General features: G+C 42.6%; 1 protein-coding gene across 2 annotated transcripts in view; it reads right to left on the reverse strand.

Moving 5' to 3' along the window:
* The window catches only part of RABL6 (RAB, member RAS oncogene family like 6), a 169,799-nt gene that overhangs the window by 123,877 nt on the left and 18,304 nt on the right, over window positions 1-27,618 (reverse strand). For both annotated transcript variants that reach the window (XM_053695822.1, XM_053695821.1), the window contains exon 3: window positions 8,241-8,375. In XM_053695822.1, the coding sequence (XP_053551797.1) occupies window positions 8,241-8,375 (135 nt within the window). The remainder of the gene's footprint in view (window positions 1-8,240; window positions 8,376-27,618) is intronic.

Consider the following 27,618-nt stretch of genomic DNA (forward strand, 5'->3'; position numbering starts at 1 on the left):
AATCCCTACGTGCACAATCTGACTTAAATGAAGAAGGCCATGAATGTTTCGCCAATTGGTTCACATACAGACAGGCAAGAAACTTCATACTTAAACATAAGGGATATGATAATATGACCAGACTGTTGACAATATTTGAATCACTTTGCACCCTGTCACCCCCCCCCCTTAGACATACCCTATCCATAATATACAAATTATTGATCCAAAAGCCACCAGGATATATACTGTTACAGTATGAGTAATTTGCTAAATATGATCAACTTTTATATATGTATTTGTGAGTGTATATATAAATATATATATGTATGTATGTGTGTGATGTGACTGCTTAGTGTTCAGCTTGCTGAAAGTTTCTCAAGGACACACCTGTTCATGGACAAGAATAAAGCAGTAAAATCCTTAAGTTAAAATAGTTTAGTGAAAAAGTCCAGAAGCCATGTGCGCAGCTGTCCAAAAGTTAGAAATAGCATAGAGGAATAGCTAGAAGTGCAGAAATACAAAAATATATCTCAGAATTATACTAACCAATCACATTCAAAGGCTAACCCAAAATGGATACCCACCATTAAGATTTTGGGTGCTGTGACTAATAAAGTTCTTATATTAAGCTGTCTTTCTCACAAGCAAATTCTTTCATAAATAATAGTTATTATTAATATAAATATTATATTCCAAAATTAATAATTATTCTTCAATAATACCCCATAACTAGAGAGAGCGTCTCCATGCTCCAGGCTACAATGAAATCCTCGGTTTCCTCCTCCATTTTGAAGATTAATTTAAAATTATTACATAGATGATATTTTACTCCCAGAAAATTGCACCGACTATTCCGCTCGCAAAAAAAACAATGTTGGAGATGTAGACACGTAAATAGCGATGCCGCACACATGTGGTGGTGGTGTAACACCATTCAAAATTTCTGGAGACAGGTGATTTCTGAGATAAAATCTATACTGGGAGTTGAACTTCCACTAGACCCCCTGATATGGTTATTGAATAAACCACCTAATATTAAATATAAACCATACCTTAGTTTGTTTAAGATCATGACCAACAGGGTCAAGGTATTGATCGCTAAAAATTGGAAGCATGGAGACGCTCCTTCACTGAATATGTGGGTCGGGAAAGTGTCAGACTTGGTTGAATTAGAGGAATATTACTATCTTAAAAACGAGAAAATGGAAATTTATGCTGAGATATCTCACACATGGGATGAGTATGTACAATCCATTAGGGGCATTGACTCACCCCCCAATTATATCAACTTATCATAAGGTCAGGACTTATCTAAATATACAAATGAGAGGTAGATCTTATAAGGAGATGCAGACGGGACGGGAACCCCATCCCCTTTTAGGTTTTGTCTTTAATTTTCTTTATTACCCCCCTTTTTTTATTTTTTTATTTAATAATTTTATTTTTGCTTCTGTTTCTAAAGCCCCTTGGGCTAATCCGATTATCAAAGGAGTACTCATATGTCTCCTTAGAATATATTTGATATGGACTTTGACCTGTTAAAAGGTTGTGAGAAAAATTGAGTTTCACACATTTATGATGTATCTTATAAATCTGATTTGTAACTCAGTAAATTATAACAACTGTTGAAGTTGAATTGCAGTGGAGCTGCGTCTCCCTATCTTTGTATTGTTTTACTTTATCTTCAATAAAGTTGTGTAAAAAAAAAAAAAAATATGAACAAATTGAAAACTTTTAAAACCATATTAATTTGCAAAGTGATCTATGTGGTATGGGCTGCTATTTATGTAATTCACACTTAGGAAAAAACAAATCTACTGAAGAAAATAGTGATACACAACCATCTAAACCCACAAAAAGACAATGATGTAAGATCAGTATTAAAACATAAAATATGTGCGTATATTTAATTTACTTTTTATTATATTAACCTATAAACTGTAGATAACACTTTAAAAAATGTCTCGTCAAAAGGGCAAATTAAATGGATGTTTTAATCCAAACACAACATCCTGTAATTCCATAGGACATGTAATTTGTGTATTACTAATTCTAGATCAGGGCTTGATAAACCCAGGTGCCAGAGGGCAAATGGCACCTTAAAGGGACATGACGCCCACATTTTTGTCTTTCATGATTTAGAAAGAACATGCTATTTTAAACAGCTTTGCAATTTACTTCTATTATCTAATTTGCTTTATTATCTTGATATCCTTTGTTTAAAAGTATATCTAGATAGGCTCAGTAGCTGCTGATTGGTAGCTGCTGATTGGTAGCTGCACAGATGCCTCCCGTGATTGGCTCACCCATGTGCATTGCTATTTCTTCAAAGGATATCTAAAGATTTACAAATTAGATAATAGAAGTACATTGGAATGTTGTTTAAAATTGTATTCTCTATCTGAATCTGGTTTAGAGTTTCCAAGACACCCATAGGTGCTCCCCACTTCCCCCTGCTGGCCGTCACCAGCACCAACTAAAATTTAATTTGGTGAGGCTGGATCTGTTCTAGGCCTCACAGCTGTGAAAAACAAATCCAACTTTAATTGTAATATATGTGTGTGTGTGTGTTAATATGAAGATAAACACAAAGATAAAGTCCTGCATGAACCCCAAACGTTGCAGCTCTTAAATAGAGCGTGTGATGCCGCTGACTGGCTCCCTGGAATGCTTGCTGCTCCCAAGCAGGACTTTTATATGTGTTTAACATAGATATCCCTTTGCAGGATTAATACATAGTCCGCTAGGGCTCAGTAACATGAAAATTACGTTTTAATGAGTTTAGAACTTGTCAGTTTTACATTCGAATTTTACTTTAAAGGGAACTTAAAGAAACGTTCAATTATCCTTTCACCATTCAGATCGAGCATTCAATAAAACAATAAAAATAAGTTTCCAATTGACTTCTATCATCAAATTTGCTTCGTTCTCATGGTATTTTTTTTTAAGAGATTTACCTAGGCAGGAGCCTGGAGCCCTAAATGGTAGAAAAACAAAATTTATGCTTACCTGATAAATTCCTTTCTCCTGTAGTGTGGTCAGTCCACGGGTCATCATTACTTCTGGGATATTAACTCCTCCCCAACAGGAAGTGCAAGAGGATTCACCCAGCAGAGCTGCTATATAGCTCCTCCCCTCTACGTCACCTCCAGTCATTCGACCAAGGACCAACGAGAAAGGAGAAGCCAAAGGGTGTAGTGGTGACTGGAGTATAATTCAAAAATTTTTTACCTGCCATAAAAAACAGGGCGGGCCGTGGACTGACCACACTACAGGAGAAAGGAATTTATCAGGTAAGCATAAATTTTGTTTTCTCCTGTTAAGTGTGGTCAGTCCACGGGTCATCATTACTTCTGGGATACCAATACCAAAGCTAAAGTACACAGATGACGGGAGGGACAGGCAGGCTCTTTCTACGGAAGGAACCACTGCCTGAAGAACCTTTCTCCCAAAAAACAGCCTCCGAAGAAGCAAAAGTATCAAATTTGTAAAATTTGGAAAAAGTATGAAGAGAAGAGCAAGTTGCAGCCTTGCAAATCTGTTCAACAGAAGCCTCATTCTTAAAGGCCCAAGTGGAAGCCACAGCTCTAGTAGAATGTGCTGTAATTCTTTCAGGAGGCTGCTGTCCAGCAGTCTCATAGGCTAACCGAATTATGCTACAAAGCCAAAAAGAGAGAGAGGTAGCCGAAGCTTTTTGACCTCTCCTCTGACCAGAATAAACGACAAACAGGGAAGACGTTTGTCGAAAATCCTTAGTTGCCTGTAGATAAAATTTCAGGGCACGGAATACATCTAGATTGTGTAGCAGACGTTCCCTTCTTCGAAGAAGGATTAGGACACAAAGATGGAACCACAATCTCTTGATTGATATTCCTGTTAGTGACCACCTTAGGTAGGAACCCAGGTTTAGTACGCAGAACTACCTTGTCTGAATGAAAAATCAGATAAGGAGAATCACAATGTAAAGCGGATAACTCAGAGACTCTTCGAGCCGAGGAAATCGCCATTAAAAATAGAACTTTCCATCCATGCGACCTTAGAAATGCCAGTACTAACTCTGTATGAGACTTGGCAGTTTGAAAGCTTGAAGCTTGTATCAGAATGTCGTCTAGGTACGGAGCTACCGAAATTCCTCGCGGTCTTAGTACCGCCAGAAGAGCACCCAGAACCTTTGTGAAGATTCTTGGAGCCGTAGCCAATCCGAATGGAAGAGCTACAAACTGGTAATGCCCGTCTAGAAAGGCAAACCTTAGATACCGGTAATGATCTTTGTGAATCGGTATGTGAAGGTAAGCATCCTTTAAATCCACTGTGGTCATGTACTGACCCTTTTGGATCATGGGTAAAATTGTCCGAATAGTTTCCATTTTGAACGATGGAACTCTTAGGAATTTGTTTAGGATCTTTAAATCCAAGATTGGCCTGAAAGTTCCCTCTTTTTTGGGAACCACAAACAGATTTGAGTAAAACCCTTGTCCTTGTTCCGACCGCGGAACCGGATGGATCACTCCCATTAATAAAAGATCTTGTACGCAGCGTAGAAACGCCTCTTTCTTTATTTGGTTTGTTGACAACCTTGACAGATGAAATCTCCCTCTTGGGGGAGAGGATTTGAAGTCACGAAAGGTATCCCTGAGATATGATCTCTAACGCCCAGGGATCCTGGACATCTCTTGCCCAAGCCTGGGCGAAGAGAGAAAGTCTGCCCCCCACTAGATCCGTTCCCGGATCGGGGGCCCTCGATTCATGCTGTCTTAGGGGCAGCAGCAGGTTTCCTGGCCTGCTTGCCCTTGTTCCAGGACTGGTTAGGTCTCCAGCCTTGTCTGTAGCGAGCAACAGCTCCTTCCTGTTTTGGTGCAGAGGAAGTTGATGCTGCTCCTGCTTTGAAATTACGAAAGGAGCGAAATTTAGACTGTCTAGCCTTAGGTTTGGCTCTGTCTTGAGGCAGGGCATGGCCTTTACCTCCTGTAATGTCAGCGATAATTTCTTTCAACCCGGGCCCGAATAAGGTCTGCCCTTTGAAAGGAATATTAAGCAATTTAGATTTAGAAGTAACATCAGCTGACCAGGATTTTAGCCACAGTGCTCTGCGCGCCTGAATGGCGAATCCGGAATTCTTAGCCGTAAGTTTAGTTAAATGTACTACGGCATCCAAAATAAATGAGTTAGCTAACTTAAGGGCTTTAAGCTGGTGTGTAATCTCATCTAATGGAGCTGATTCAAGTGTCTCTTCCAGAGACTCAAACCAAAATGCTGCTGCAGCCGTGACAGGCGCAATGCATGCAAGAGGTTGCAATATAAAACCTTGTTGAACAAACATTTTCTTAAGGTAACCCTCTAACTTTTTATCCATTGGATCTGAAAAGGCACAGCTATCCTCCACCGGGATAGTGGTACGCTTAGCTAAAGTAGAAACTGCTCCCTCCACCTTAGGGACCGTTTGCCATAAGTCCCGTGTGGTGGCGTCTATTGGAAACATCTTTCTAAATATTGGAGGGGGTGAGAACGGCACACCGGGTCTATCCCACTCCTTAGTAACAATTTCAGTAAGTCTCTTAGGTATAGGAAAAACGTCAGTACTCGACGGTACCGCAAAATATTTATCCAACCTACACAATTTCTCTGGTATTGCAACTGTGTTACAATCATTCAGAGCCGCTAACACCTCCCCTAGTAATACACGGAGGTTTTCCAGTTTAAATTTAAAATTTGAAATATCTGAATCCAGTCTGTTTGGATCAGAACCGTCACCCGCAGAATGAAGCTCTCCGTCCTCATGTTCTGCAAATTGTGACGCAGTGTCTGACATGGCCCTAATATTATCAGCGCACTCTGTTCTCACCCCAGAGTGATCACGCTTACCTCTTAGTTCTGGTAGTTTAGCCAAAACTTCAGTCATAACAGTAGCCATATCCTGTAATGTGATTTGTAATGGCCGCCCAGATGTACTCGGCGCTACAATATCACGCACCTCCCGAGCGGGAGATGCAGGTACTGACACGTGAGGCGAGTTAGTCGGCATAACTCTCCCCTCGTTGTTTGGTGAAATATGTTCAATTTGTACAGATTGACTTTTATTCAAAGTAGCATCAATACAGTTAGTACATAAATTTCTATTGGGCTCCACTTTGGCTTTAGCACATATAGCACAGATATCTTCCTCTGAATCAGACATGTTTAACACACTAGCAAATAAACTAGCAACTTGGAAATACTTTTCAAGTAATTTACTATAATATGAAAACGTACTGTGCCTATAAGAAGCACAGAAAAAGTTATGACAGTTGAAAATTGATAAACTGAAAAGTTATAGCATCAAATCTTTGTAAAAAACACACTTTTAGCAAAGGATTGCTCCCATTAGCAAAGGATAACTAACCCTGATAGCAGAAAAAAAATACAGAAATAAACGTTTTTTATCACAGTCAACTACAATCTCACAGCTCTGCTGTGAGTGATTACCTCCCTCAAAACAAGTTTTGAAGACCCCTGAGTTCTGTAGAGATGAACCGGATCATGCAGGGAAGACAATAAACTTCTGACTGAATTTTTTGATGCGTAGCAAAAGCGCCAAAAAAGGCCCCTCCCCCTCATACACAACAGTGAGAGAGATCAGTAAACTGTCATAAATTAAATAAAAACGACTGCCAAGTGGAAAAATAGTGCCCAAAACATTTTTTCACCCAGTACCTCAGAAAATTAAACGATTTTACATGCCAGCAAAAAACGTTTAACATAAATTAAATAAGTGTTATTAAAAAGCCTGTTGCTAGTCCCTGCAAAATAGGCTAAAGTCTTATGCATACAGTATAATTCCAGTGAAGTGCCATTCCCCAGAATACTGAAGTGTAAAATATACATACATGACAGCCTGATACCAGTTGCTGCTACTGCATTTAAGGCTGAGTTTACATTATATCGGTATGGCAGAATTTTCTCATCAATTCCATTGTCAGAAAATAATATGCTGCTACATACCTCTTGCAGATTAATCTGCCCGCTGTCCCCTGATCTGAAGTTTACCTCTCCTCAGATGGCCGAGAAACAGCAATATGATCTTAACTACTCCGGCTAAAATCATAGAAAAACTCAGGTAGATTCTTCTTCAAATTCTACCAGAGAAGGAATAACACACTCCGGTGCTATTATAAAATAACAAACTTTTGATTGAAGGTATAAAACTAAGTATAATCACCACAGTCCTCTCACATATCCTATCTATTCGTTGGGTGCAAGAGAATGACTGGAGGTGACGTAGAGGGGAGGAGCTATATAGAAGCTCTGCTGGGTGAATCCTCTTGCACTTCCTGTTGGGGAGGAGTTAATATCCCAGAAGTAATGATGACCCGTGGACTGACCACACTTAACAGGAGAAATAGTGCACTTGCAAAAATGATGCCCATATAGGGTTCCAGGCACGTGCACACGCCTGAGCGTACATCCCTGCTTTTCAACAAAAGATGCCCAAAGAACAAAGAGAATTTGATAACAGAAATAAATTGCAAAATTGTTTAAAATGGTATGCTCTATCTGAATCCTGAAAGAAAAGATTGGGGTTTAACGTCCCTTTAAACACTCCTTGCTTTTGTGGAAAAATTGTGCTTCTCTTTGCCACTTCCTGCTAATCAGGAGGCGTTATCCCATAAGTAAGGATGAAATCCGTGGACTCGCCATATCTTGTAAAAGAAATTGTGCTTGTCCCACACTCCCTAGTGTTTATGCAAATTGCATCAAGCAGCTGGTTTATAGCATTTGAAGGTTATAGAATTTGCTTATTGGCCTCTATAAAACCCAGTGTTCTGACAAAAACAAGAGGTGTGTGTATGTCCTTTTTTACTAATCATACACACAAACAAAAAAGAAGATTGCATTTGTATTTCATACCCACAACAAAAGCAGCCGCCATCTCTTTGTTCTGATTTATATCAAATGCTGCCTGTCCCACAGCACAAGATGTAATCCAGAAATGACCCAGTTAACAGGCTAATAACAGTCACGCTGCAAACTTAGAGAACAAAATTGGTCAGCGAGAAGGAAATCGAGCATGAACTGAGACTTGAAGCCTTGACGGGGAAGTCACATGAGGTTGCTGGTACCCTAAGGCTGCAGCACAGCAAAAGGAGACAGCGAATCAGCGATCAGGAAAAGGAGGACAGCAAGGAAATGATTACATAACAGGATGATGGCGTATGCGAGCAAAAGGAAATAAAAATATAATGAGGTACAGGAAACAATAACAAGCAGATCATTTGAATTACTTTTATAGTTCCAGTGGATACTGGTAACCTGGATCTCCGGAGTGGGTATATATTCCTCCACAAACTTCTTTCCCTGCAGCCGATGCCAGAGAGTGGTTTTGCCAGTGTTCCTGTCACCGCGGATCACTATTTTCACTGAAAAAAAAGATATTAAGACAATGTTAATCAAGGTCACTGAATGTGCAGCAGCAAAAATATAAATGGTATAAAGTTTTTGGGTGCTTATGCCTCAAAAGACATTAAACTCAAAATAATAACAAAAATGTCATACATATATATATATATAACAAAATGTATGCTTATCTGATACACTTATTTATTTACGGGCATGAAGAGTCCACAAAACATTCTAATTACTAGTGGGATATTCACTCCTGGCCAGCAGGAGGCAGCAAAGAGCACGCCACCAGAGCTGGTAAAGGGACATAAAATATTTTATTTCATGATTCAGATAGAACATACAAGTTTAAACAACTTTCCAATTTACTTCCGTTATCAAATTTTCTTTGTTTTCTTGTTATCCTTGTTGAAAAACTGGGATGTAAGCTCCTGAGTGTGCACGTGTCTACAGCTCTATATGGCAGCAGTATTGCAATAATGTTATACATTAGCAGAAGCACTAGATGGCAGTGCTATTTCCTGTCATGTAGTGCTTCAGGCATGTGCACGCTACCTACCTAGGTATCCCTTCAACAAAGAATAACATGAGAAGGAAGCAAATTTGATAATAGAAGTAAATTGGAAACATTTTTAAATTGTATTATCTGTCTAAATAATGAAAATAATTTTTTGGGGTTTAATGTCCCTTTAAAGGGACACTCAATCAAAATTAAACTTTCATTATTCAGATAGAGCATGTCATTTTAAACAACTTTCCAATTTACTTCCATTAAAAAAATGTGCACAGTATTTTTATATTTAAACTTTTGGAGTCACCAGGTCCTACTGAGCATGTGCAAGAATAAGTGTGTATGCATTTGTGAATGGCTGATGGCTGTCACATGGTACGTGTATGCACTTGTGATTGGCTGATGGCTGTCACATGGCACAGGGGGAGTGGAAAAAAACATAACTTTTAAAATTGTCAGAAAAAAAATCTACTACTCATTTGAAATTCAGACTAAGTGCTATTGCATTGTCTTGTTATCTTGCATTTGTTGATTATGCAAATCTACAGTGTTGACTGGTCCTTTAAGTATCACTTCCCTTACCCATAACCCCCAGTCATTCGGCCAAAGGGAAACGGAAAAGAAGATAACACAAGGGTATAGAGGTGCCAGAGGACTAGAGAAAAAAAACTGCCGTCTTAATTTGAATAAGGGCAGGTCGTGGACTCTCCATGCCCAGACAGAAATAAATTTATCGGGTAAGAATACATTTTGTTTTCTTTCCTATGGCGTGGAGAGTCCACAAAACATTCTAATTACTAGTGGGAACCAATACTCAAGCTAGAGGACACAGAATGAATAGTGAGGGAGAACAAGACAGGCAGACAAAACAGAAGGCACCACCACTTGAAGAACCTTTCTTTAAAAAGAAGCCTCAGCTGAGGAAAAAGTATCAAATTTGTAGAATTTGGGAAAAGTATGTATAGTGGCCGCCTTACAGATTTGCTCCACAGAAGCTTTATTTTTGTAAGCCCATAAAGATGAAAGAGCTCTAGTGGAATGAGCCGTAATTCTCTCAGGAGGCTGCTGTCCAGCTGTCTCATAAGCTAAACGGATAACACTTCTCAATCAGAGAGAAAGCTTGGTGGAAGTTGCCTTCTGACCCCTACGCTTACCAGAGAAAACAACAAACAGGGCAGAAGTCTGCCGGAAATCTTTAGTTGCTTGAAGGTAAAATTTAAGATCACGCACAACATCCAAGTTATGGAAAAAAAGTTCCTTCTGGGAAGAAGGGTTAGGACAAAAGGAAGGAACAACAATTTCCTGATTAATATTGCGATCCGACACTACCTTAGGGAAAACCCCTGGCTTAATACGAAGGACCACCTTATCAGCATGAAAAATAAGGTAAGGGGAGTCACACTGCAGAGCCGAAAGTTTGTTAACTCTGCGAGCAGAAGAAATAGCAAGAAGAAACAAAACCTTCCAAGATAGTAATTTAATATTAACAGAATGTATCTGCTCAAACGAAGTCTGCTGAAAAACTCTAAGAACAAGGTTAAGACTTCAAGGAGGAGCAACAGATTTAAACACAGGCCTGATTCTGACCAAGGCCTGAACAAAAAACTGAACATCTGGCAAAACTGCCAGACGTTTATGCAGAAGAATAGACAGAGCAGAAATCTGACCCTTCAAAGTAATGACTGACAAACCCATCTCCAGGGCCTCCTAAAGAAAAGTCAAAATTCGATGAACCCTTACTTTGTTCCAAGAAAAACCTTTTGAATCACACCAATGAAGGTATTCACACCATACCCTATGGTAAATTCTGTGAGCAACCTGTTTAGGAGCCTGAAGCATAGTATCTATGACTTTCTCAGAGAAGCCACATCTAGCCAAACTTAGACGTTCAATCTCCAAGCAGTCAGCTTCAGAGAAACCAGATTTGGATGAAGTAAGTGACCCTGAAGAAGGTCCTTCCTGAAAGGTAACCTCCACGGTGGAAGAGATGACATCGTCACCAGATCCGCAAACCAGATCCTGCGAGGCCATGCAGGAGCTATTAGAATTACAGAAGCTCTCTCCTGTTTGATGCGAGCAATTACTTGTGGAAGCAATGCAAACAGAGGAAACAGGTATGCTAGAATGAAGCTCCAAGGAACCGCTAGAGCATCTACCAAAACGGCTTGAGGATCTCTTGACCTTGAACCGTACTTTGGAAGCTTAGAGTTTTTACGAGATGCCATCAGATCCAACTCTGGAATCCCCCACCTGAGAGTTATCATTGTGAAAACCTCTGGGTGGAGAGCCCATTCTCCGGGATAATAAGTCTGCCTGCTTAGAAAATCTGCCTCCCAGTTGTCCACCCCTAGTATGTGGATGGCAGAGAGAGGGCAATCGTGAGACTCCGCCCACTGGAGAATGCAAAACACCTCCTTCATTGCCAATGAACTCAGAGTTCCTCCCTGGTGATTGATGTAGGTCACCGAGGTGATGTTGTCCGACTGGAATCTGATAAATCGGACCAAAGCTAGTTGAGGCCAAACTATTAAAGCATAAAAATTGCTCTCAACTCCAAGATGTTTATTGAAAGAGACGTGGACACAATCACCCAGGAAGGCCTCAGGAAGCATGTGCCCCAAGACAGATGGTCCTGTGAAACCCACCATGAGAGTGAGACTCTTGTTGGGTATTCCAAATGTATCCTCTGCGAGATTTAAGTGGTCCCCGTTCCATTGACTGAGCATGCATAGTTGCAGAGGTCTCAGATGGAACTGAGCAAAAGAAATGATGTCCATAAAGGCAACCATCAGTCCAATCACCTCCATGCAACGAGCAACAGATGGACGAATAGCAGACTGGAGAGACAGGCAAGAAATATGAAGTTTGGATTTTCTGATGTCCGTCAGAAAAATCTTCATGGACAGGGAATCTATGAATGTTCCCAAGAAACTCCCCCTTGTATCTGGAACAAGGGAACTCTTTCCCAGATTCACTTTCCACCAGTGGGAACGTAGAATAGACAACATCTCAGTATGAGATCTTGCTAGATGAAAAGATGGCGCTTGAACTAGAATGTTGTCTAGATAAGGCGCCACAGCAATACCCTGGGACCTCACGATTGCCAGAAGAGCTCCCAGAACTTCTGTAAAAAGTATGGGAGCTGTAGCAAGGCCAAAAGGAAGGGCAAAAACTGGAAATGTTTTTCCTGGAAGGCAAACCTTAGATACTGGTAATGATCCCTGTGAATAGGAACATGAAGATACGCGTCCTTCAGATCTATGGTCGTCATGAACTGACCCTTTTAGGCCAAAGGAAGAATAGAATGGATGGTCTCCATCTTGAAGGACTGAACCCTGAGGAATTGATTGAGACACTTTAGATCCAGAATGGGATGAAAAGTGCCCTCCTTCTTGGGAGCTACAAATAGATTTGATTATAAACCTAGACCCTGTTTCTCTAGAGGAACTGGAACAATAACTCCCAGGGATGATAGGTCATTTATGCAGTTTAAGAAGGCCTCTCTCTTTATCTGGTTCACAGATAACCTTGACGGGTGGAACCTGCCCCTGGGAGGACAAGATTTGAATCCTTTTCTGTAACCGTGGGATACTATAACTATGGCCCAAGGATCTAGAAAATTGCATATCCAAGCCTGCTGAAAAAAAGAAATCCTGCCCCCCACATGATCCACTACAGGATTGGGGGCGGCCCCTTCATGTTCATTTAGAATCAACAGAAGGCTTCTTAGCTTGCTTCCCCCTATTCCAAGGCTGACTGGACCTCCAAGAAGACTTCAATAGATCCGACTTGGAAGAGGAAGACTTCTGTCCCTTAAAGTTATGAAAGGAACAAAAATTAGAATTCTGGCAACCCTTAGGTCTATTCTTTTTATCCTGAGGTAGGAAAGAACCCTTTCTGCCTGTAATGTCAGAAATAATTTCTGACAGACCTGGTCCAAACAAGGTTTTACCCTTATAAAGCAGAGATAAAAGCTTGGACTTGGATGTAACATCTGCAGACCAAGATTTTAACCAGAGAGCTCTGCGAGCTAAAACAGTAAAACCAGAAATCTTAGCACCCAACCTAAGAACTTGCATGTTGGCATCACAAATAGAGGTATTGGCTAGCTTGAGAGCCTTGATCCTGTCTTGGATCTCCACTATAGTAGTCTCTTCTAGGATTAGATTAGATAAGTCATTGCACCAATAAGATGCTGCCCCCGCAACTGTAGCAATACTAGCAACAGGTTGCCACTGTAATCCCTGATGAATGTACATCTTCTTCAAAAAAGCCTCAAGCTTCTTATCCATGGGATCCTTGAAAGAACAACTATCTTCAATAGGAATAGAAGTTCTCTTAGCCAGAGTAGAGATAGCTCCCTCTACCTTGGGCACCATGTGCCACGAATAGCATTAGCAACAGGAAACATCTTTTTAAAAACAGGGGACGGGGAAAAAGGAATCCCTGGTTTATCTCATTTCTGAGTTATAATATCTGCCATACGGTCTGGAACTGGAAATACTTCCACAGATGAGGGTACATCATATACCCTATTAAGCGTACTAGACCTCTTTGAATTCTCTGCAACAGATGCGTCAGATTCTTCTAAAGTAGCAAGAACCTCCTTCAAAAGAGCAGGAGTGCAGGCTGTTTTTTTATTACACTGAGCAGGAGTGCAGGCTTGTTACAGCTGCATATTAGTCACTTTGTATGTGGGCTGCAGACTTTGCATTTGATTGATTTGACATGCTGACTGGCTGGGCGCAGTGACCATTTATTATGAGTGTAATGCTAAGAGTTGTTACTGAAAACATTCAATTCTTTCTCTTTTAGGGCCGGCTAAAGATGACAGAAGTATACAATGGACAGCGATGGCCAGTGACTGCTACCTGACAGCATCCTCTATCAGATCTTCCTTAGCCTCAGCCCTACAGACCTCCTGTCTGCTGGTCTAGTCTGTCGGCGCTGGTACGCTGTATCACGTGATGACTTCCTGTGGAAAGAACTCTTCTACCAATGTTACCGCGTGCAGCGACACATTCCCCGTTACCCAGGTGAGTGTAGGGAGACGCGATGCTAGAAACCCCTTTCAAGAGAAGACCATATTTAGCTCACTCGGTTGAGTGTGTTTTGCTCTGGGCTAGTAACATTAGTTACTATAACGGTTAAAGGGACACTGTACCCAAAATATTTCTTTCGTGATTCAGATTGAGCATGAAATTTTAAGCAACTTTTTAATTTACTCCTATTATCAAATTTTCTTCATTCTCTTTGTATCTTTATTTGAAATGCAAGAATGTAAGTTTAGATGCCGGCCCATTTTTGGTGAACAACCTGGGTTGTTCTTGCCAATTGGTGGATAAAATCACCCACCAATAAAAAAGTGCTGTCCAGGGTCTGAACCAAACATTGGCTGGCTCCTTAGCTTAGATGCCTTCTTTTTCAAATAAAGATAGCAAGAGAACGAAGAAAAAATGATAATATGAGTAAATTAGGATGTTGCTTAAAATTGCATGCTCTATCTGAATCATGAAAGAAAAAAATGTGGGTTCAGTGTCCCTTTAAAATGTATAAATTGTAACTTTTTAAATTGATGTTCCAGTGCTCAGTAGAACTGTGAGTGGTGTAACTACCTGCCAATAAGCTGTGATATGCAGAATGCACGTCATGTCAGTTTTAGTTTAAATGTACTTGTTTCTATCAATCTATACTATGATCGCGTTTGTAACGCGTCCATCGGTGTCACCAGTTGCGCACGCAGCCAAAAAAATTTGCAGGTGGATTCTTTAACCACTGGGATGCAGCGAAGGCAAACTGAGAATTACAAAAAAAAATAAAAAATAACCGCCCACAATAAGTATTTAAAAAAAAAAAAAACGCCCATATGAACTATTAAGAAAAAAATAAAATAACCGCCCGCATGAAGTATTAAGGAAAAAAAAAGGGAAAAAAAAGGAAAAAAAAAAAAAATACACAATAAAATTGCAAACTCTCTAATACATCTATTAACCCCTAATCTGCCAACTCCCCCACAATGCATTAAACCTAATTTACCTCTAACTTCTAAACCGCCAACCCCACAACGCAAAAAAATAATTTAATGACTAAGCCCCCTAACCTAACACCCCCTAAATTAACCCATTACATTTAAAAAAAATACTACATTACAATAAAAAAAATACATTAATCTAAAATTGCAGAAAATAAAAAAAGCCTAACATTACAAAAAATAATAAAAAACACTATCCAAAATAAAAAAATTAAACCTAATCCCTATGAAAATAAAAAAGCCACCAGAAAATAAAAACACCCCCTAATACAGTGCTTGACGAATATGTTAAAAATTAGGAGCCAATAAGAATATTTAGGAGCCAGACAGTTGGATTTGTATATAGATATATGGAGAATAACCCAAAAAGTTAGGAGCCAGGGGTAAAATAATAGGAGCCAGTGGCTACCAGGCTCCTGGGTTTGTCGAGCCCTGCCCTAATCTAAGATTAAACTACCAATAGCCCTTAAAAGGGCTTTTTGTAGGGCATTGCCCTAAAGAAATCAGCTCTTTTACATTAAAAATAAACAAAGTGCCCCTAACAGTAAAACCCCCACCCACCAAACCCCCCAAAATAAAATAAAAATCTAACACTAATAAACCTAAACTACCCATTGCCCCTAAAGGGGCATTTGTATGGGCATTGCCCTTAAAAGGGCATTCAGCTCTTTTTCACTGCCCTTAAAAGGGAATTCAGCTCTTTTGCAAATTGCCCAATAAACCCGAATCTAAAAAAAAAAAGAATTAACACCCAAATAGGTATTCACGGTTTCAGAAGTCCGGCGGTGAAGGTCTTCTTCCAGATGGGTCCATCATCTTCAGCCACATTGAAGGTGGCGCGGAGCAGAGGTCCGGAGCGGTCTTCCCATATGTGCGCGGAGCGAAGGCAGCGCGGTGCAGAGGTCCGGAGTGGTCTTCCCAGATGTGGCGATCCTCGGCGGCGGTCCTCTGGCAAAGGCGTGGAGGTTCCTCTTCATGTGATTGTCCGTTGCACACTGAAGATTGAATTCAAGGTACCCCATATTTACTGGGGTACCTTGCATTCCTATTGGCTGAAATTTTCAAAATCAGCCAATAGGATGAGAGCTACTGAAATCGTATTAGCTGATTTGAACAGCCAATAGGATTTCAGAAGCTTTAATCCTATTGGCTGTTTTGAAAAATTCAGCCAATAGGAATGCAAGGTACCCCAAATTGGTTGTGGTACCTTGCATTCAATATTCAGTATACGACGGACATCGGATGAAGAGGAGTCTCCATGCGGCCGAGGACCAACGCCGCCGCCGAGGCCGCCACAGATGACCACCGCCGAGGATCACCACATCTGTGAAGACCGCTCCGGACCTCCGCTCCACCTTCGCTGTGGATGAAGATGATGGACCCGCCTGGAAGAAGACCTTCTCCGCCAGACTTCTGAAACCGTGAGTACCTTTTTGGGGCTTTAGTGTTAGGTGTTTTTTTTATTTTTGTTTTTTTAGATTAGGGTTCATTGGGCTGAATACCCTTTTAAAGGCAGTGAAAAAGAGCTTAACACCCTTTTAAGGGCAATGCCCATACAAATGCCAATTTAGGGGCAATGGGTAGTTTAGGTTTATTAGTGTTAGTTTTTTTATTGTGGGGGGTTACTGTTAGGGGGGACTTTCTTTATTTTTAATGTAAAAGAGCTGATTTCTTTAGGGCAATGCCCTACAAAAAAGCCCTTTTAAGGGCTATTGGTAGTTTAGTATTAGAATAGGGGGTGTTTTTATTTGGGGGGGGGGGTATTTTTATAGGGGTATTAGTTTAGGTTAAATTTTATTAATTTGGATAACTTTGTTTATTTTATTCTGTATTTTTACTTTTTTATTTTTTGTAGCTTGGGGGGTTACATTTTTAGCACAGTCTTTTATAAATGCAAAATGCTTTTTTCATATGAACGATACAAAAAGAATTTGGATACAATATCCTTTAACCCCTTAATGACCAGTGACGGAATTATTCCACCGTGGAACAATTGAGCAAACTGAAGCTGTGTCGTTTAGGGGTTAAGAGACAGGTGGACTTTGTCCACGTCACAATATTTGCACTTTACATTATTAATCTGTTTGCTCTCAGGGCTGGAAATTTCCAACTCAAGAGTCAGTTTCTACTTATAAGTCCTTTTGTGTATAAAATGGCGCTATGATGAGATATATGTTACAGACTAAGATGGATGAAACACACTTTTACAATGACCCAGTACACATTTCTGTTGTCTTGATATGGAATAACATACAAGCCAAGTCTAAATGTTTTTAAAACAAATTAACACCTTGTTTGCTGTCACTTATTTATCAACAGCCAATCTTCAGCCACCACTTGCAATAGCTAAGCTACAGTCTGCAGACAACAGTCATTACGTTAGTATAAAATGCATTGTTTTTCATTTGTTATTTGATAATCTAATTAGGGACATATATGTAGGGGTCACTATAAATGCAGAGCTAAATGCCTTTAATATAATACCTAAATATAAAAGCAGTAAGGTATCAGATTTTTTTTTATTGATTTTTTTTAGCAGACTCCCTAGTTTCTGTACACGGTTACAGTAGTACGTCTCCTAAGCTTTCATTCCTGCTTTTTCAAATTAAGATACAAAGAGAATGAAGACAAATTGCTAATAGGAGCAAATGAGAAAGTTGCATCAAATTGCCTGCTTCATCTGAAGCATTAGAGAAAAAATTTGGGTTGGGTTTTAAATTTTAACTTCCTAGCCCTTTAAGGTAAACACACCAGTGTTTGCTTTGTTTCCACCCCCAAAAAATGAAAATTCTCTGTAGGTCTTTTGAAAGTCAGTATTAAGTCCCTGGCATAATATATAAGGAAGGGGTGCAGACCCCCAAACATTATTTCGATAAAAGCTATTTAAAGGGACTACCCAAATGACCCTGATCAAAAGTTTACATACCCTGGTGATTTTGACCTGATAACATGCACACAAGTTGACACAAATGGGTTTCAATGGCTATTAAAGGTAACCAACCTCACCTTTGATCTGTTTGCTTGTAATTAGTGTGTGTGTATAAAAGGTCAATGAGTTTCTGGACTCCCGACAGACCCTTGCATCTTTCATCCAGTGCTGCAGTGACGTTTCTGGATTCTGAGTCATGGGGAAAGCAAAAGAGTTGTCAAAGGATCTGCGGGAAAAGGTTGTTGCACTGTATAAAACAGGAAAGGGATATAAAAAGATATCCAAGGAATTGAGAATGCAAATCAGCAGTGTTCAAAGTCTAAACAAGAAATGGAAAATTAGGGGTTCTGTTGAAAACAAACCACGGTCAGGTACACCAACTAAAATTTCAGCCACAACTGCCAGGAAAATTGTTCGGGATGCAAAGACAAACCCACAAATTACTTCAGGTGAAATACAGTACATGTGGTGTGGCTGTTTCAAGATGCACAATAAGGAGGCACTTGAAGAAAGATGGGCTGCATGGTCGAGTCACCAGAAGAAAGCCATTACTACGCAAATGCCACAAAGTATTCCGCTTACAATATGCCAAACAGCACAGAGACAAGCCTCAAACCTTCTAGAACAAAGTCATTTGGAGCTTTTTGGCCACAACCCTAAACGCTACATTTGGAGAGGAGTCAACAAGGCCTATGATGAAAGGTACACCATTCCTACCGTGAAACACAGAGGTGGATCGCTGATGTTTTGGGGATGTGTGAGCTACAAAGGCACAGGAAATTTGGTCAGAATTGATGGCAAGATCAATGCAGTATGTTATCAATCAGAACCCCTCATTTTAAACTTCTTGATTAGAGTTTGAACACTGCTGATTTGCATTCTCAATTCCTTGGATATCTTTTTATATCCCTTACCTGTTTTATACAGTTCAACTACCTTTTTCCCACAGATCCTTTGACAATTCTTTTTCTTTCCCCATGAATCAGAATCCAGGAACGTCAGTGCAGCACTGGATGAAAGATGCAAGGGTCCGTCAGGAGTCCAGAAACTCATTGACCTTTTATACACACACACTAATTACAAGCAAACAGATCAAAGGTGAGGTTGGTTACCTTTAATAGCCATTCAAACCCCTTTGTGTCAACTTGTGTACATGTTATCAGGTCAAAATCACCAGGGTATGTAAACTTTTGATCAGGGTCATTTGGGTAGTTTCTGTTGTCATTATGATTTAAAAAGAGTAAACACAGTTGATTGATAATAAATGGCTTCAGCCAAACACTAACCATGAGTGAAAGAAAAGTTTTTGTGTTATCATTCATATTCTCTGAAAAATGGCCAAGAAATCATAAATTCTGCCAGGGTATGTAAACTTATGAACACAACTGTATAGATATATATATATAGATATATATATATATATATATATATATATATATATATATATACATACATACATATACACACACACCACACATACATACATACTTTATTTTAATTACAATGTCTGAATACTGAATTGTGCATGTGAATAGAGTGGGTGTACTAAGTGCACTTAAAACACCATTGCTCTGGATATTCCCAAATATTTGAACTACATATTTTAAGTATTCAGCCACTTGCACGTACTGTAAGCAGCTAGAGGAAACGAATATAATTATACAAAAACATTACATATCTATATAAAACTTGTAAAGGCAGGTACGTTACATGATAATCTGACAACATTAGCATGATGATATAATGGTTGGAATGTTTTATAGTCTGTACAAGGCTTGGCACTGTTGCATTATGCTATCTTTTATCAGCTTTGCTGAGGATAATAAGATATTTAGACAGGTTAGGCTTGTGATGTCTGCGGTCTGCACTTCTAATTCTCACAACTGGGAACCCCCAGATTTTCAGTGCTAAATTAAATAAATAAAAAATATATATATATGATTCAAATATACATGTGAAATTGTGAAGAGTAGGTGATTTCATTTGTTAAAAAAAATTAATGAAATAACATTTTCCTTACCATGTGATTAAAAGATATTTCTGTTGTGTTGCTATAGAATAACATATCAGCCAAATCTTAACGGTTTCAAAACAAACTAACATGTTATTTTACTACAATTATTTTTCAGTAGCCAAACTCCACCTAGCGTTTGCCTTACTGGGCTTTAATCCACAGACAATAAGGCTAGTTACTGTCATAAACTTAGTATAAAGTAAATTGTTTTGCAGTTATTAGAGAAAGATAGGGACTTTAGTTACATATGTAGCAAGGTTAGGGTGTATGTCAAGTGAGAATTAGAAATTGCACTCAAGGAGACCCCCCAGAAAAACCCTTCCCTCTTTCTCATCTTCTCCCAAGCTTATATTCATCTTACATCCTCTTTTTATGCTACAATTTAATACAAATTTTTAGGATTTGCTTAACCTTGTCAAAGGTATATAGAATTTTAAGTGTTAGAGCATATGGACTACAAGAAAAACCATAAAAGTAACGTTGTCCATTGGTCAGGTTCTGGGTGAACCTTGATGGCAAGGAAATCTAAAACACAAAGGAAACAAGGGTGCCAAAATGGCCTAGTGCAGCCTGTATCAAAAAGGTATGAAATAGTGTACAGAATACTCACACTTGTTTCTTTTCCGTTTTAGATTTCTAAAGAAATGATTGGCTCCTCCAAATGAGACAAACGGTGGGCGGAGTTTGGTTGTTGAAAAATAATTGCAGTAAAAGGATGTTAATTTGTTTCTAAAACCTTAAGACTTGGCTGATGTGTTACTCTATAGCAACACAGTATAAATGTCTTGTAATTACAAGGTGCTTACTGTCCCTTTAAGTACCTGTTCTTGAAATAGAAACTGGGCAGTCATCTAAAAGGGACACATACAAAAGCCAATTCACATCTCTTAAGGCAGGGGTTGACAAATCTGTTTAAAATGTAGGCGCCAGTAATACTTTTAGGTGCCAGGCAGAGGTATTTGTATATAGATATATGGAGAATAATCCAAAAAGTTATGTGCGAGGGGTAAAATTCTAGGAGCCAGTGGCTTCCTGGCTCCTGGGTTTGTCAAGCCCTGTCTTCGTGTTACAACAAATATTCATGCAAGGAAATTAATCATATACATGTCAGATATTGTTAACCGAATCCGTCTTCAAAACCGATTAACCATATGAATGCCATATGTATCATGGCAGAATAGTCATACTTCTATAGTTACATCAGGACCCCAACATCTACAAATCACGTTTTTTACTTTTCATTTTAAAAGGGACATAAAACCCAAATATTTTCTTTCATGATTTAGAAAGAGCATGCAATTTTAAACAATTTTCTAATTTACTTCTATTATCTCATTTGCTTCATTCTTTTGATATTCTTTGCTGAAAAGCATATCTAGATATGATCAGTAGCTATTGATTAGTGGGCTGCACAAAGATGCCTTGTGTGATTTGCTCACCCATGTGCATTGCTATTTCTTCAACAAAGAATATCTAAAAAAAAAATGAAGCAAATTAGATAATTGAAATTAGGGCTGCACGATTAATTGCGGATGCGATTTTAAACAGCGATTAATCGCCGCGGTTTTAAAACAGCGAGAGTATGCCATTTTTAGCCCTGCCTCATTTGACATCACCTATGATGTACAGGAGGGCCGCCTACTTGCCGTGCCCGCCTTGCAACATTGAGCCGACTTATCAGGGTGCGCTGTGGCTTATGCAGGTTACAGGGAGGGGGGCCGACTAACCAGGGTGCGCTGTGGCTGATGCGGGTTACAGGGAGTGGGGGCGACTTACCGGGGAGCGCTGTGGCTGATGCGGGTTACAGGGAGGGGGGCCGACTAACCAGGGTGCGCTGTGGCTGATGCGGGTTACAGGGAGTGGGGGCGCTGTGGCTGATGCGGGTTACAGGGAGGGGGAGCGCTGTGGCTGATGCGGATTACAGGGAGGGGGGCCGACTTACTGGGGAGCACTGTGGATGATGTGGGTTACAGGGAGAGGGGCCGACTTACCGGGGAGCGCTGTGGCTGATGCGGGTTACAGGGAGGGGGGAGCGCTGTGGCTGATGCGGGTTACAGGGAGGGGGGAGCGCTGTGGCTGATGCGGGTTACAGGGAGGGGGGAGCGCTGTGGCTGATGCGGGTTACAGGGAGGGGGGAGCGCTGTGGCTGATGCGGGTTACAGGGAGGGGGGAGCGCTGTGGCTGATGCGGGTTACAGGGAGGGGGGAGCGCTGTGGCTGATGCGGGTTACAGGGAGGGGGGAGCGCTGTGGCTGATGCGGGTTACAGGGAGGGGGGAGCGCTGTGGCTGATGCGGGTTACAGGGAGGGGGGAGCGCTGTGGCTGATGCGGGTTACAGGGAGGGGGGAGCGCTGTGGCTGATGCGGGTTACAGGGAGGGGGGAGCGCTGTGGCTGATGCGGGTTACAGGGAGGGGGGAGCGCTGTGGCTGATGCGGGTTACAGGGAGGGGGGGAGCGCTGTGCCTGATGCGGGTTACAGGGAGGAGGAGCGCTGTGCCTGATGCAGGTTACAGGGAGGGGGGTGCGCTGTGGCTGATGCGGGTTACAGGGAGGGAGGAGCGCTGTCGCTTATGCGGGTTACAGGGAGGGGGGAGCGCTGTGGCTGATGTGGGTTACAGGGAGGGGGGGAGCGCTGTGGCTGATGCAGGTTACAGGGAGGGAGGAGCTCTGTGGCTGTTGCGGGTTACAGGGAGGGGGGAGCGCTGTGGCTGATGTGGGTTACAGGGAGGGAGAAGCGCTGTGGCTGATGCGGGTTACAGGGAGGGGGGAGCGATGTGGCTGATGCGGGTTACAGGGAGGGGGTGCGCTGTGGCTGATGCGGGTTACAGGGAAGGGGGCCGACTTACTGGGGAGCGCTGTGGCAGATGCGGGTTACAGGGAGGGGGGGAGCGCTGTGGCTGATGCGGGTTACAGGGAGGGGGGAGCGCTGTGGCTGTTGCGGGTTACAGGGAGGGGGGTGCGCTGTGGCTGATGCAGGTTACAGGGAGGGGGGCCGACTTACTGGGAGCGCTGTGGCTGATGCAGGTTACAGGGAGGGGGGTGCGCTGTGGCTGATGCGGGTTACAGGGAGGGGGGTGCGCTGTGGCTGATGCGGGTTACAGGGAGGGGGGTGCGCTGTGGCTGATGCGGGTTACAGGGAGGGGGTGTGCTGTGGCTGATGCGGGTTACAGGGAGGGGGGAGCGTTGTGGCTGATGCGGATTACAGGGAGGGGGGAGCGCTGTGGCTGATGCGGGTTACAGGGAGGGGGGAGCGCTGTGGCTGATGCGGGTTACAGGGAGGGGGGAGCGCTGTGGCTGATGCGGGTTACAGGGAGGGGGGAGCGCTGTGGCTGATGCGGGTTACAGGGAGGGGGGTGCGCTGTGGCTGATGTGGATTACAGGGAGGGGGGAGCGCTGTGGCTGATGCGGGTTACAGGGAAGGGGGAGCGCTGTGGCTGATGCGGGTTACAGGGAAGGGGGAGCGCTGTGGCTGATGCGGGTTACAGGGAGGGGGGCCGACTTACTGGGGAGCGCTGTGGCTGATGCGGGTTACAGGGAGGGGGGAGCGCTGTGGCTGATGCGGGTTACAGGGAGGGGGGGAGCGCTGTGGCTGATGCGGGTTACAGGGAGGGGGGCCGACTTACTGGGAGCGCTGTGGCTGATGCGGGTTACAGGGAGGGGGGTGCGCTGTGGCTGATGCGGGTTACAGGGAGGGGGGTGCGCTGTGGCTGATGCGGGTTACAGGGAGGGGGTGCGCTGTGGCTGATGCGGGTTACAGGGAGGGGGGTGCGCTGTGGCTGATGCGGGTTACAGGGAGGGGGGTGCGCTGTGGCTGATGCGGGTTACAGGGAGGGGGGTGCGCTGTGGCTGATGCGGGTTACAGGGAGGGGGGTGCGCTGTGGCTCATGCGGGTAACAGGGAGGGGGGCCGACTTACTGGGAGCGCTGTGGCTGATGCGGGTTACAGGGAGGGGGGTGCGCTGTGGCTGATGCGGGTTACAGGGAGGGGGGTGCGCTGTGGCTGATGCGGGTTACAGGGAGGGGGGAGCGCTGTGGCTGATGCGGGTTACAGGGAGGGGGTGCGCTGTGGCTGATGCGGGTTACAGGGAGGGGGGTGCGCTGTGGCTGATGCGGGTTACAGGGAGGGGGGTGCGCTGTGGCTGATGCGGGTTACAGGGAGGGGGAAGCGCTGTGGCTGATGCGGGTTACAGGGAGGGGGGGTGCGCTGTGGCTGATGCGGGTTACAGGGAGGGGGGAGCGCTGTGGCTGATGCGGGTTACAGGGAGGGAGGAGCGCTGTGGCTGATGCGGGTTACAGGGAGGGGGGAGCGCTGTGGCTGATGTGGGTTACAGGGAGGGAGGAGCGCTGTGGCTGATGCGGGTTACAGGGAGGGGGGAGCGCTGTGGCTGATGCGCGTTACAGGGAGGGGGGAGCACTGTGGCTGATGCGGGTTACAGGGAGGGAGGAGCGCTGTGGCTGATGCGGGTTACATGGAGGGGGGGAGCGCTGTGGATGATGTGGGTTACAGGGAGAGGGGAGCGCTGTGGCTGATGCGGGTTACAGGGATGGGGGATCGCTGTGGCTGATGCGGGTTACAGGGAGGGGGGAGCGCTGTGGCTGATGAAGCATATCATGTATATCAATAAACCTCTCCAATGTCTCCTGTGGCCATTTCAGAGTGTTCTGCAGATGAGCAAGATAATAGACTATTTCCAAACAGCAGTGAAATAATTACAAATATGTCCAAAATGCCCTTTTCAAGTGCCTACAGGTGTTGAATTCAAAAAAGCAAAACTGGTCTTGAAAAAGTGCTGTAGAGTGACACCAAATAGATTGTGATTACAGAAAACTTTACCAACCCCCACAGGAGAAATAGGAATTTTATAGACGATCTGAAAACCTATTTGAGAGTGGGGAAAACAGACTAAACGCGATATTGTGATTGTGTCAAATTGGCCAGGAAAATGACCTGTGCTTGCTAATAAGTCTACCTAGCTCTTCAACAACAGATACCAAGAGTAAAGTAAATTTTCACAAGCCTAACCCTGCTACATATCTAACTGGCTGCTAACAGAGCAAAACAATGGAACATTTTCTAAAAATACAACAGTGGCAACAAGACCTGGACTAGCTCCTCCAAAAGCTGACCTCTAAACAACTTAAAGAACTACTGCAGAGAAAAAAGTGTTAATCTGTTCTGAAAGTTTTTACACTAAATTGCTATGTTTATCTATTCGAAGACAAAAGAAAAAAAGTCTTGTAATGACTAGGTGTCTTATGCCCCCTTTATTGCTGACACATGCAATAAGTCCCTTTAAAAGGACCATTAAATACAGTATCATTGCATAATTAAAGGGATAGAAAACTCAAAATAGAAATGTGCTTGGGTGCTTTTCCATTTGCAACAGAAGTATTTTTGCAGTGTACATCCATTTGTAAAAATGCTTATCAAAGTTTTTTAGGGGCATACGCACATATGCTTTGAGAACCTGTGCACCAGTATTTACACACCACTGCTTCTCAGAGGGTCAGCAGCAGTAGTTTGTATGATACAAATAAATGTCTTCACATACACAATCTACACTACTGACCTCTCTCTGAGCTTGAATACAGGTGCACAGCCCCCTCAACATATGTGCATATGCCACTGAAAAACAGTAATCACGTTAATAGAAGAATATTGCAAAAAAAAACGTTTCTTTCAAACTGAAATGTACCCATGCTCATTTTATTTACCTATGCATTTAACAAATGCATAATAAATAAGAAAAAAAACAAAATTTATGCTTACCTGATAAATTCCTTTCTCCTGTAGTGTAGTCAGTCCACGGGTCATCCATTACTTATGGGATTATAACTCCTCCCTAACAGGAAGTGCAAGAGGATCACCCAAGCAGAGCTGCTATATAGCTCCTCCCCTCTACGTCATACCCAGTCATTCGACCGAAACCAAACGAGAAAGGAGAAACTATAGGGTGCAGTGGTGACTGGAGTTTAATTTAAAATTTAAACCTGCCATAAAAAAACAGGGCGGGCCGTGGACTGACTACACTACAGGAGAAAGGAATTTATCAGGTAAGCATAAATTTTGTTTTCTCCTGTTAAGTGTAGTCAGTCCACGGGTCATCCATTACACGGATGACGGGAGGGACAGGCAGGATCTTTACACGGAAGGAACCACTGCCTGAAGAACCTTTCTCCCAAAAACAGCCTCCGAAGAAGCAAAAGTGTCAAATTTGTAAAATTTGGAAAAAGTGTGAAGTGAAGACCAAGTTGCAGCCTTGCAAATCTGTTCAACAGAGGCCTCATTCTTAAAGGCCCAAGTGGAAGCCACAGCTCTAGTAGAATGAGCTGTAATTCTTTCAGGAGGCTGCTGTCCAGCAGTCTCATAGGCTAAACGTATTATGCTACGAAGCCAGAAAGAGAGAGAGGTAGCAGAAGCTTTTTGACCTCTCCTCTGTCCAGAATAAACGACAAACAGGGAAGAAGTTTGGCGAAAATCTTTAGTTGCCTGTAAATAAAATTTCAGGGCACGGACTACGTCCAGATTGTGCAGAAGTCGTTCCTTCTTTGAAGAAGGGTTAGGGCACAATGATGGAACAACAATCTCTTGATTGATATTCCTGTTAGTGACTACCTTAGGTAAGAACCCAGGTTTAGTACGCAGAACAACCTTGTCTGAATGAAAAAATCAGATAAGGAGAATCACAATGTAAGGCCGATAACTCAGAGACTCTTCGAGCCGAGGAAATAGCCATTAAAAACAGAACTTTCCAAGATAACAGCTTGATATCAATGGAATGAAGGGGTTCAAACGGAACACCCTGTAAAACGTTAAGAACTAAGTTTAAGCTCCACGGCGGAGCAACAGTCTTAAACACAGGCTTAATCCTGGCCAAAGCCTGACAAAAAGCCTGAACGTCTGGAACTTCTGACAGACGTTTGTGTAAAAGGATGGACAGAGCTGAGATCTGTCCATTTAAAGAACTAGCAGATAAACCCTTTTCTAAACCTTCTTGTAGAAAAGACAATATCCTAGGAATCCTAACCTTACTCCATGAGTAACTCTTGGATTCGCACCAATGCAAATATTTACGCCATATTTTATGGTAAATTTTCCTGGTAACAGGTTTCCTCGCCTGTATTAAGGTATCAATTACTGACTCCGAAAATCCACGCTTTGATAAAATCAAGCGTTCAATCTCCATGCAGTCAGCCTCAGAGAAATTAGATTTTGATGTTTGAAAGGACCCTGAATCAGAAGGTCCTGTCTCAGAGGCAGAGACCAAGGTGGACAGGATGACATGTCCACTAGATCTGCATACCAGGTCCTGCGTGGCCACGCAGGCGCTATTAGAATCACTGATGCTCTCTCCTGTTTGATCCTGGCAATCAATCGAGGAAGCATCGGGAAGGGTGGAAACACATAAGCCATGTTGAAGGCCCAAGGTGCTGTCAGAGCATCTATCAGAACCGCTCCCGGGTCCCTGTACCTGGACCCGTAACAAGGAAGCTTGGCGTTCTGGCGAGACGCCATGAGATCCAGAACTGGTTTGCCCCAACGCCGAAGTATTTGGGCAAAGACCTCCGGATGAAGTTCCCACTCCCCCGGATGAAAAGTCTGGCGACTTAGAAAATCCGCCTCCCAGTTCTCCACGCCTGGGATGTGGATCGCTGATAGGTGGCAAGAGTGAGACTCTGCCCAGTGAATTATCTTTGAGACTTCCATCATCGCTAGGGAACTCCTTGTCCCTCCCTGATGGTTGATGTAAGCCACAGTCGTGATGTTGTCCGACTG

Source organism: Bombina bombina, chromosome 12 (assembly GCF_027579735.1).
Source record: "Bombina bombina isolate aBomBom1 chromosome 12, aBomBom1.pri, whole genome shotgun sequence".
NCBI lineage: Eukaryota > Metazoa > Chordata > Amphibia > Anura > Bombinatoridae > Bombina > Bombina bombina.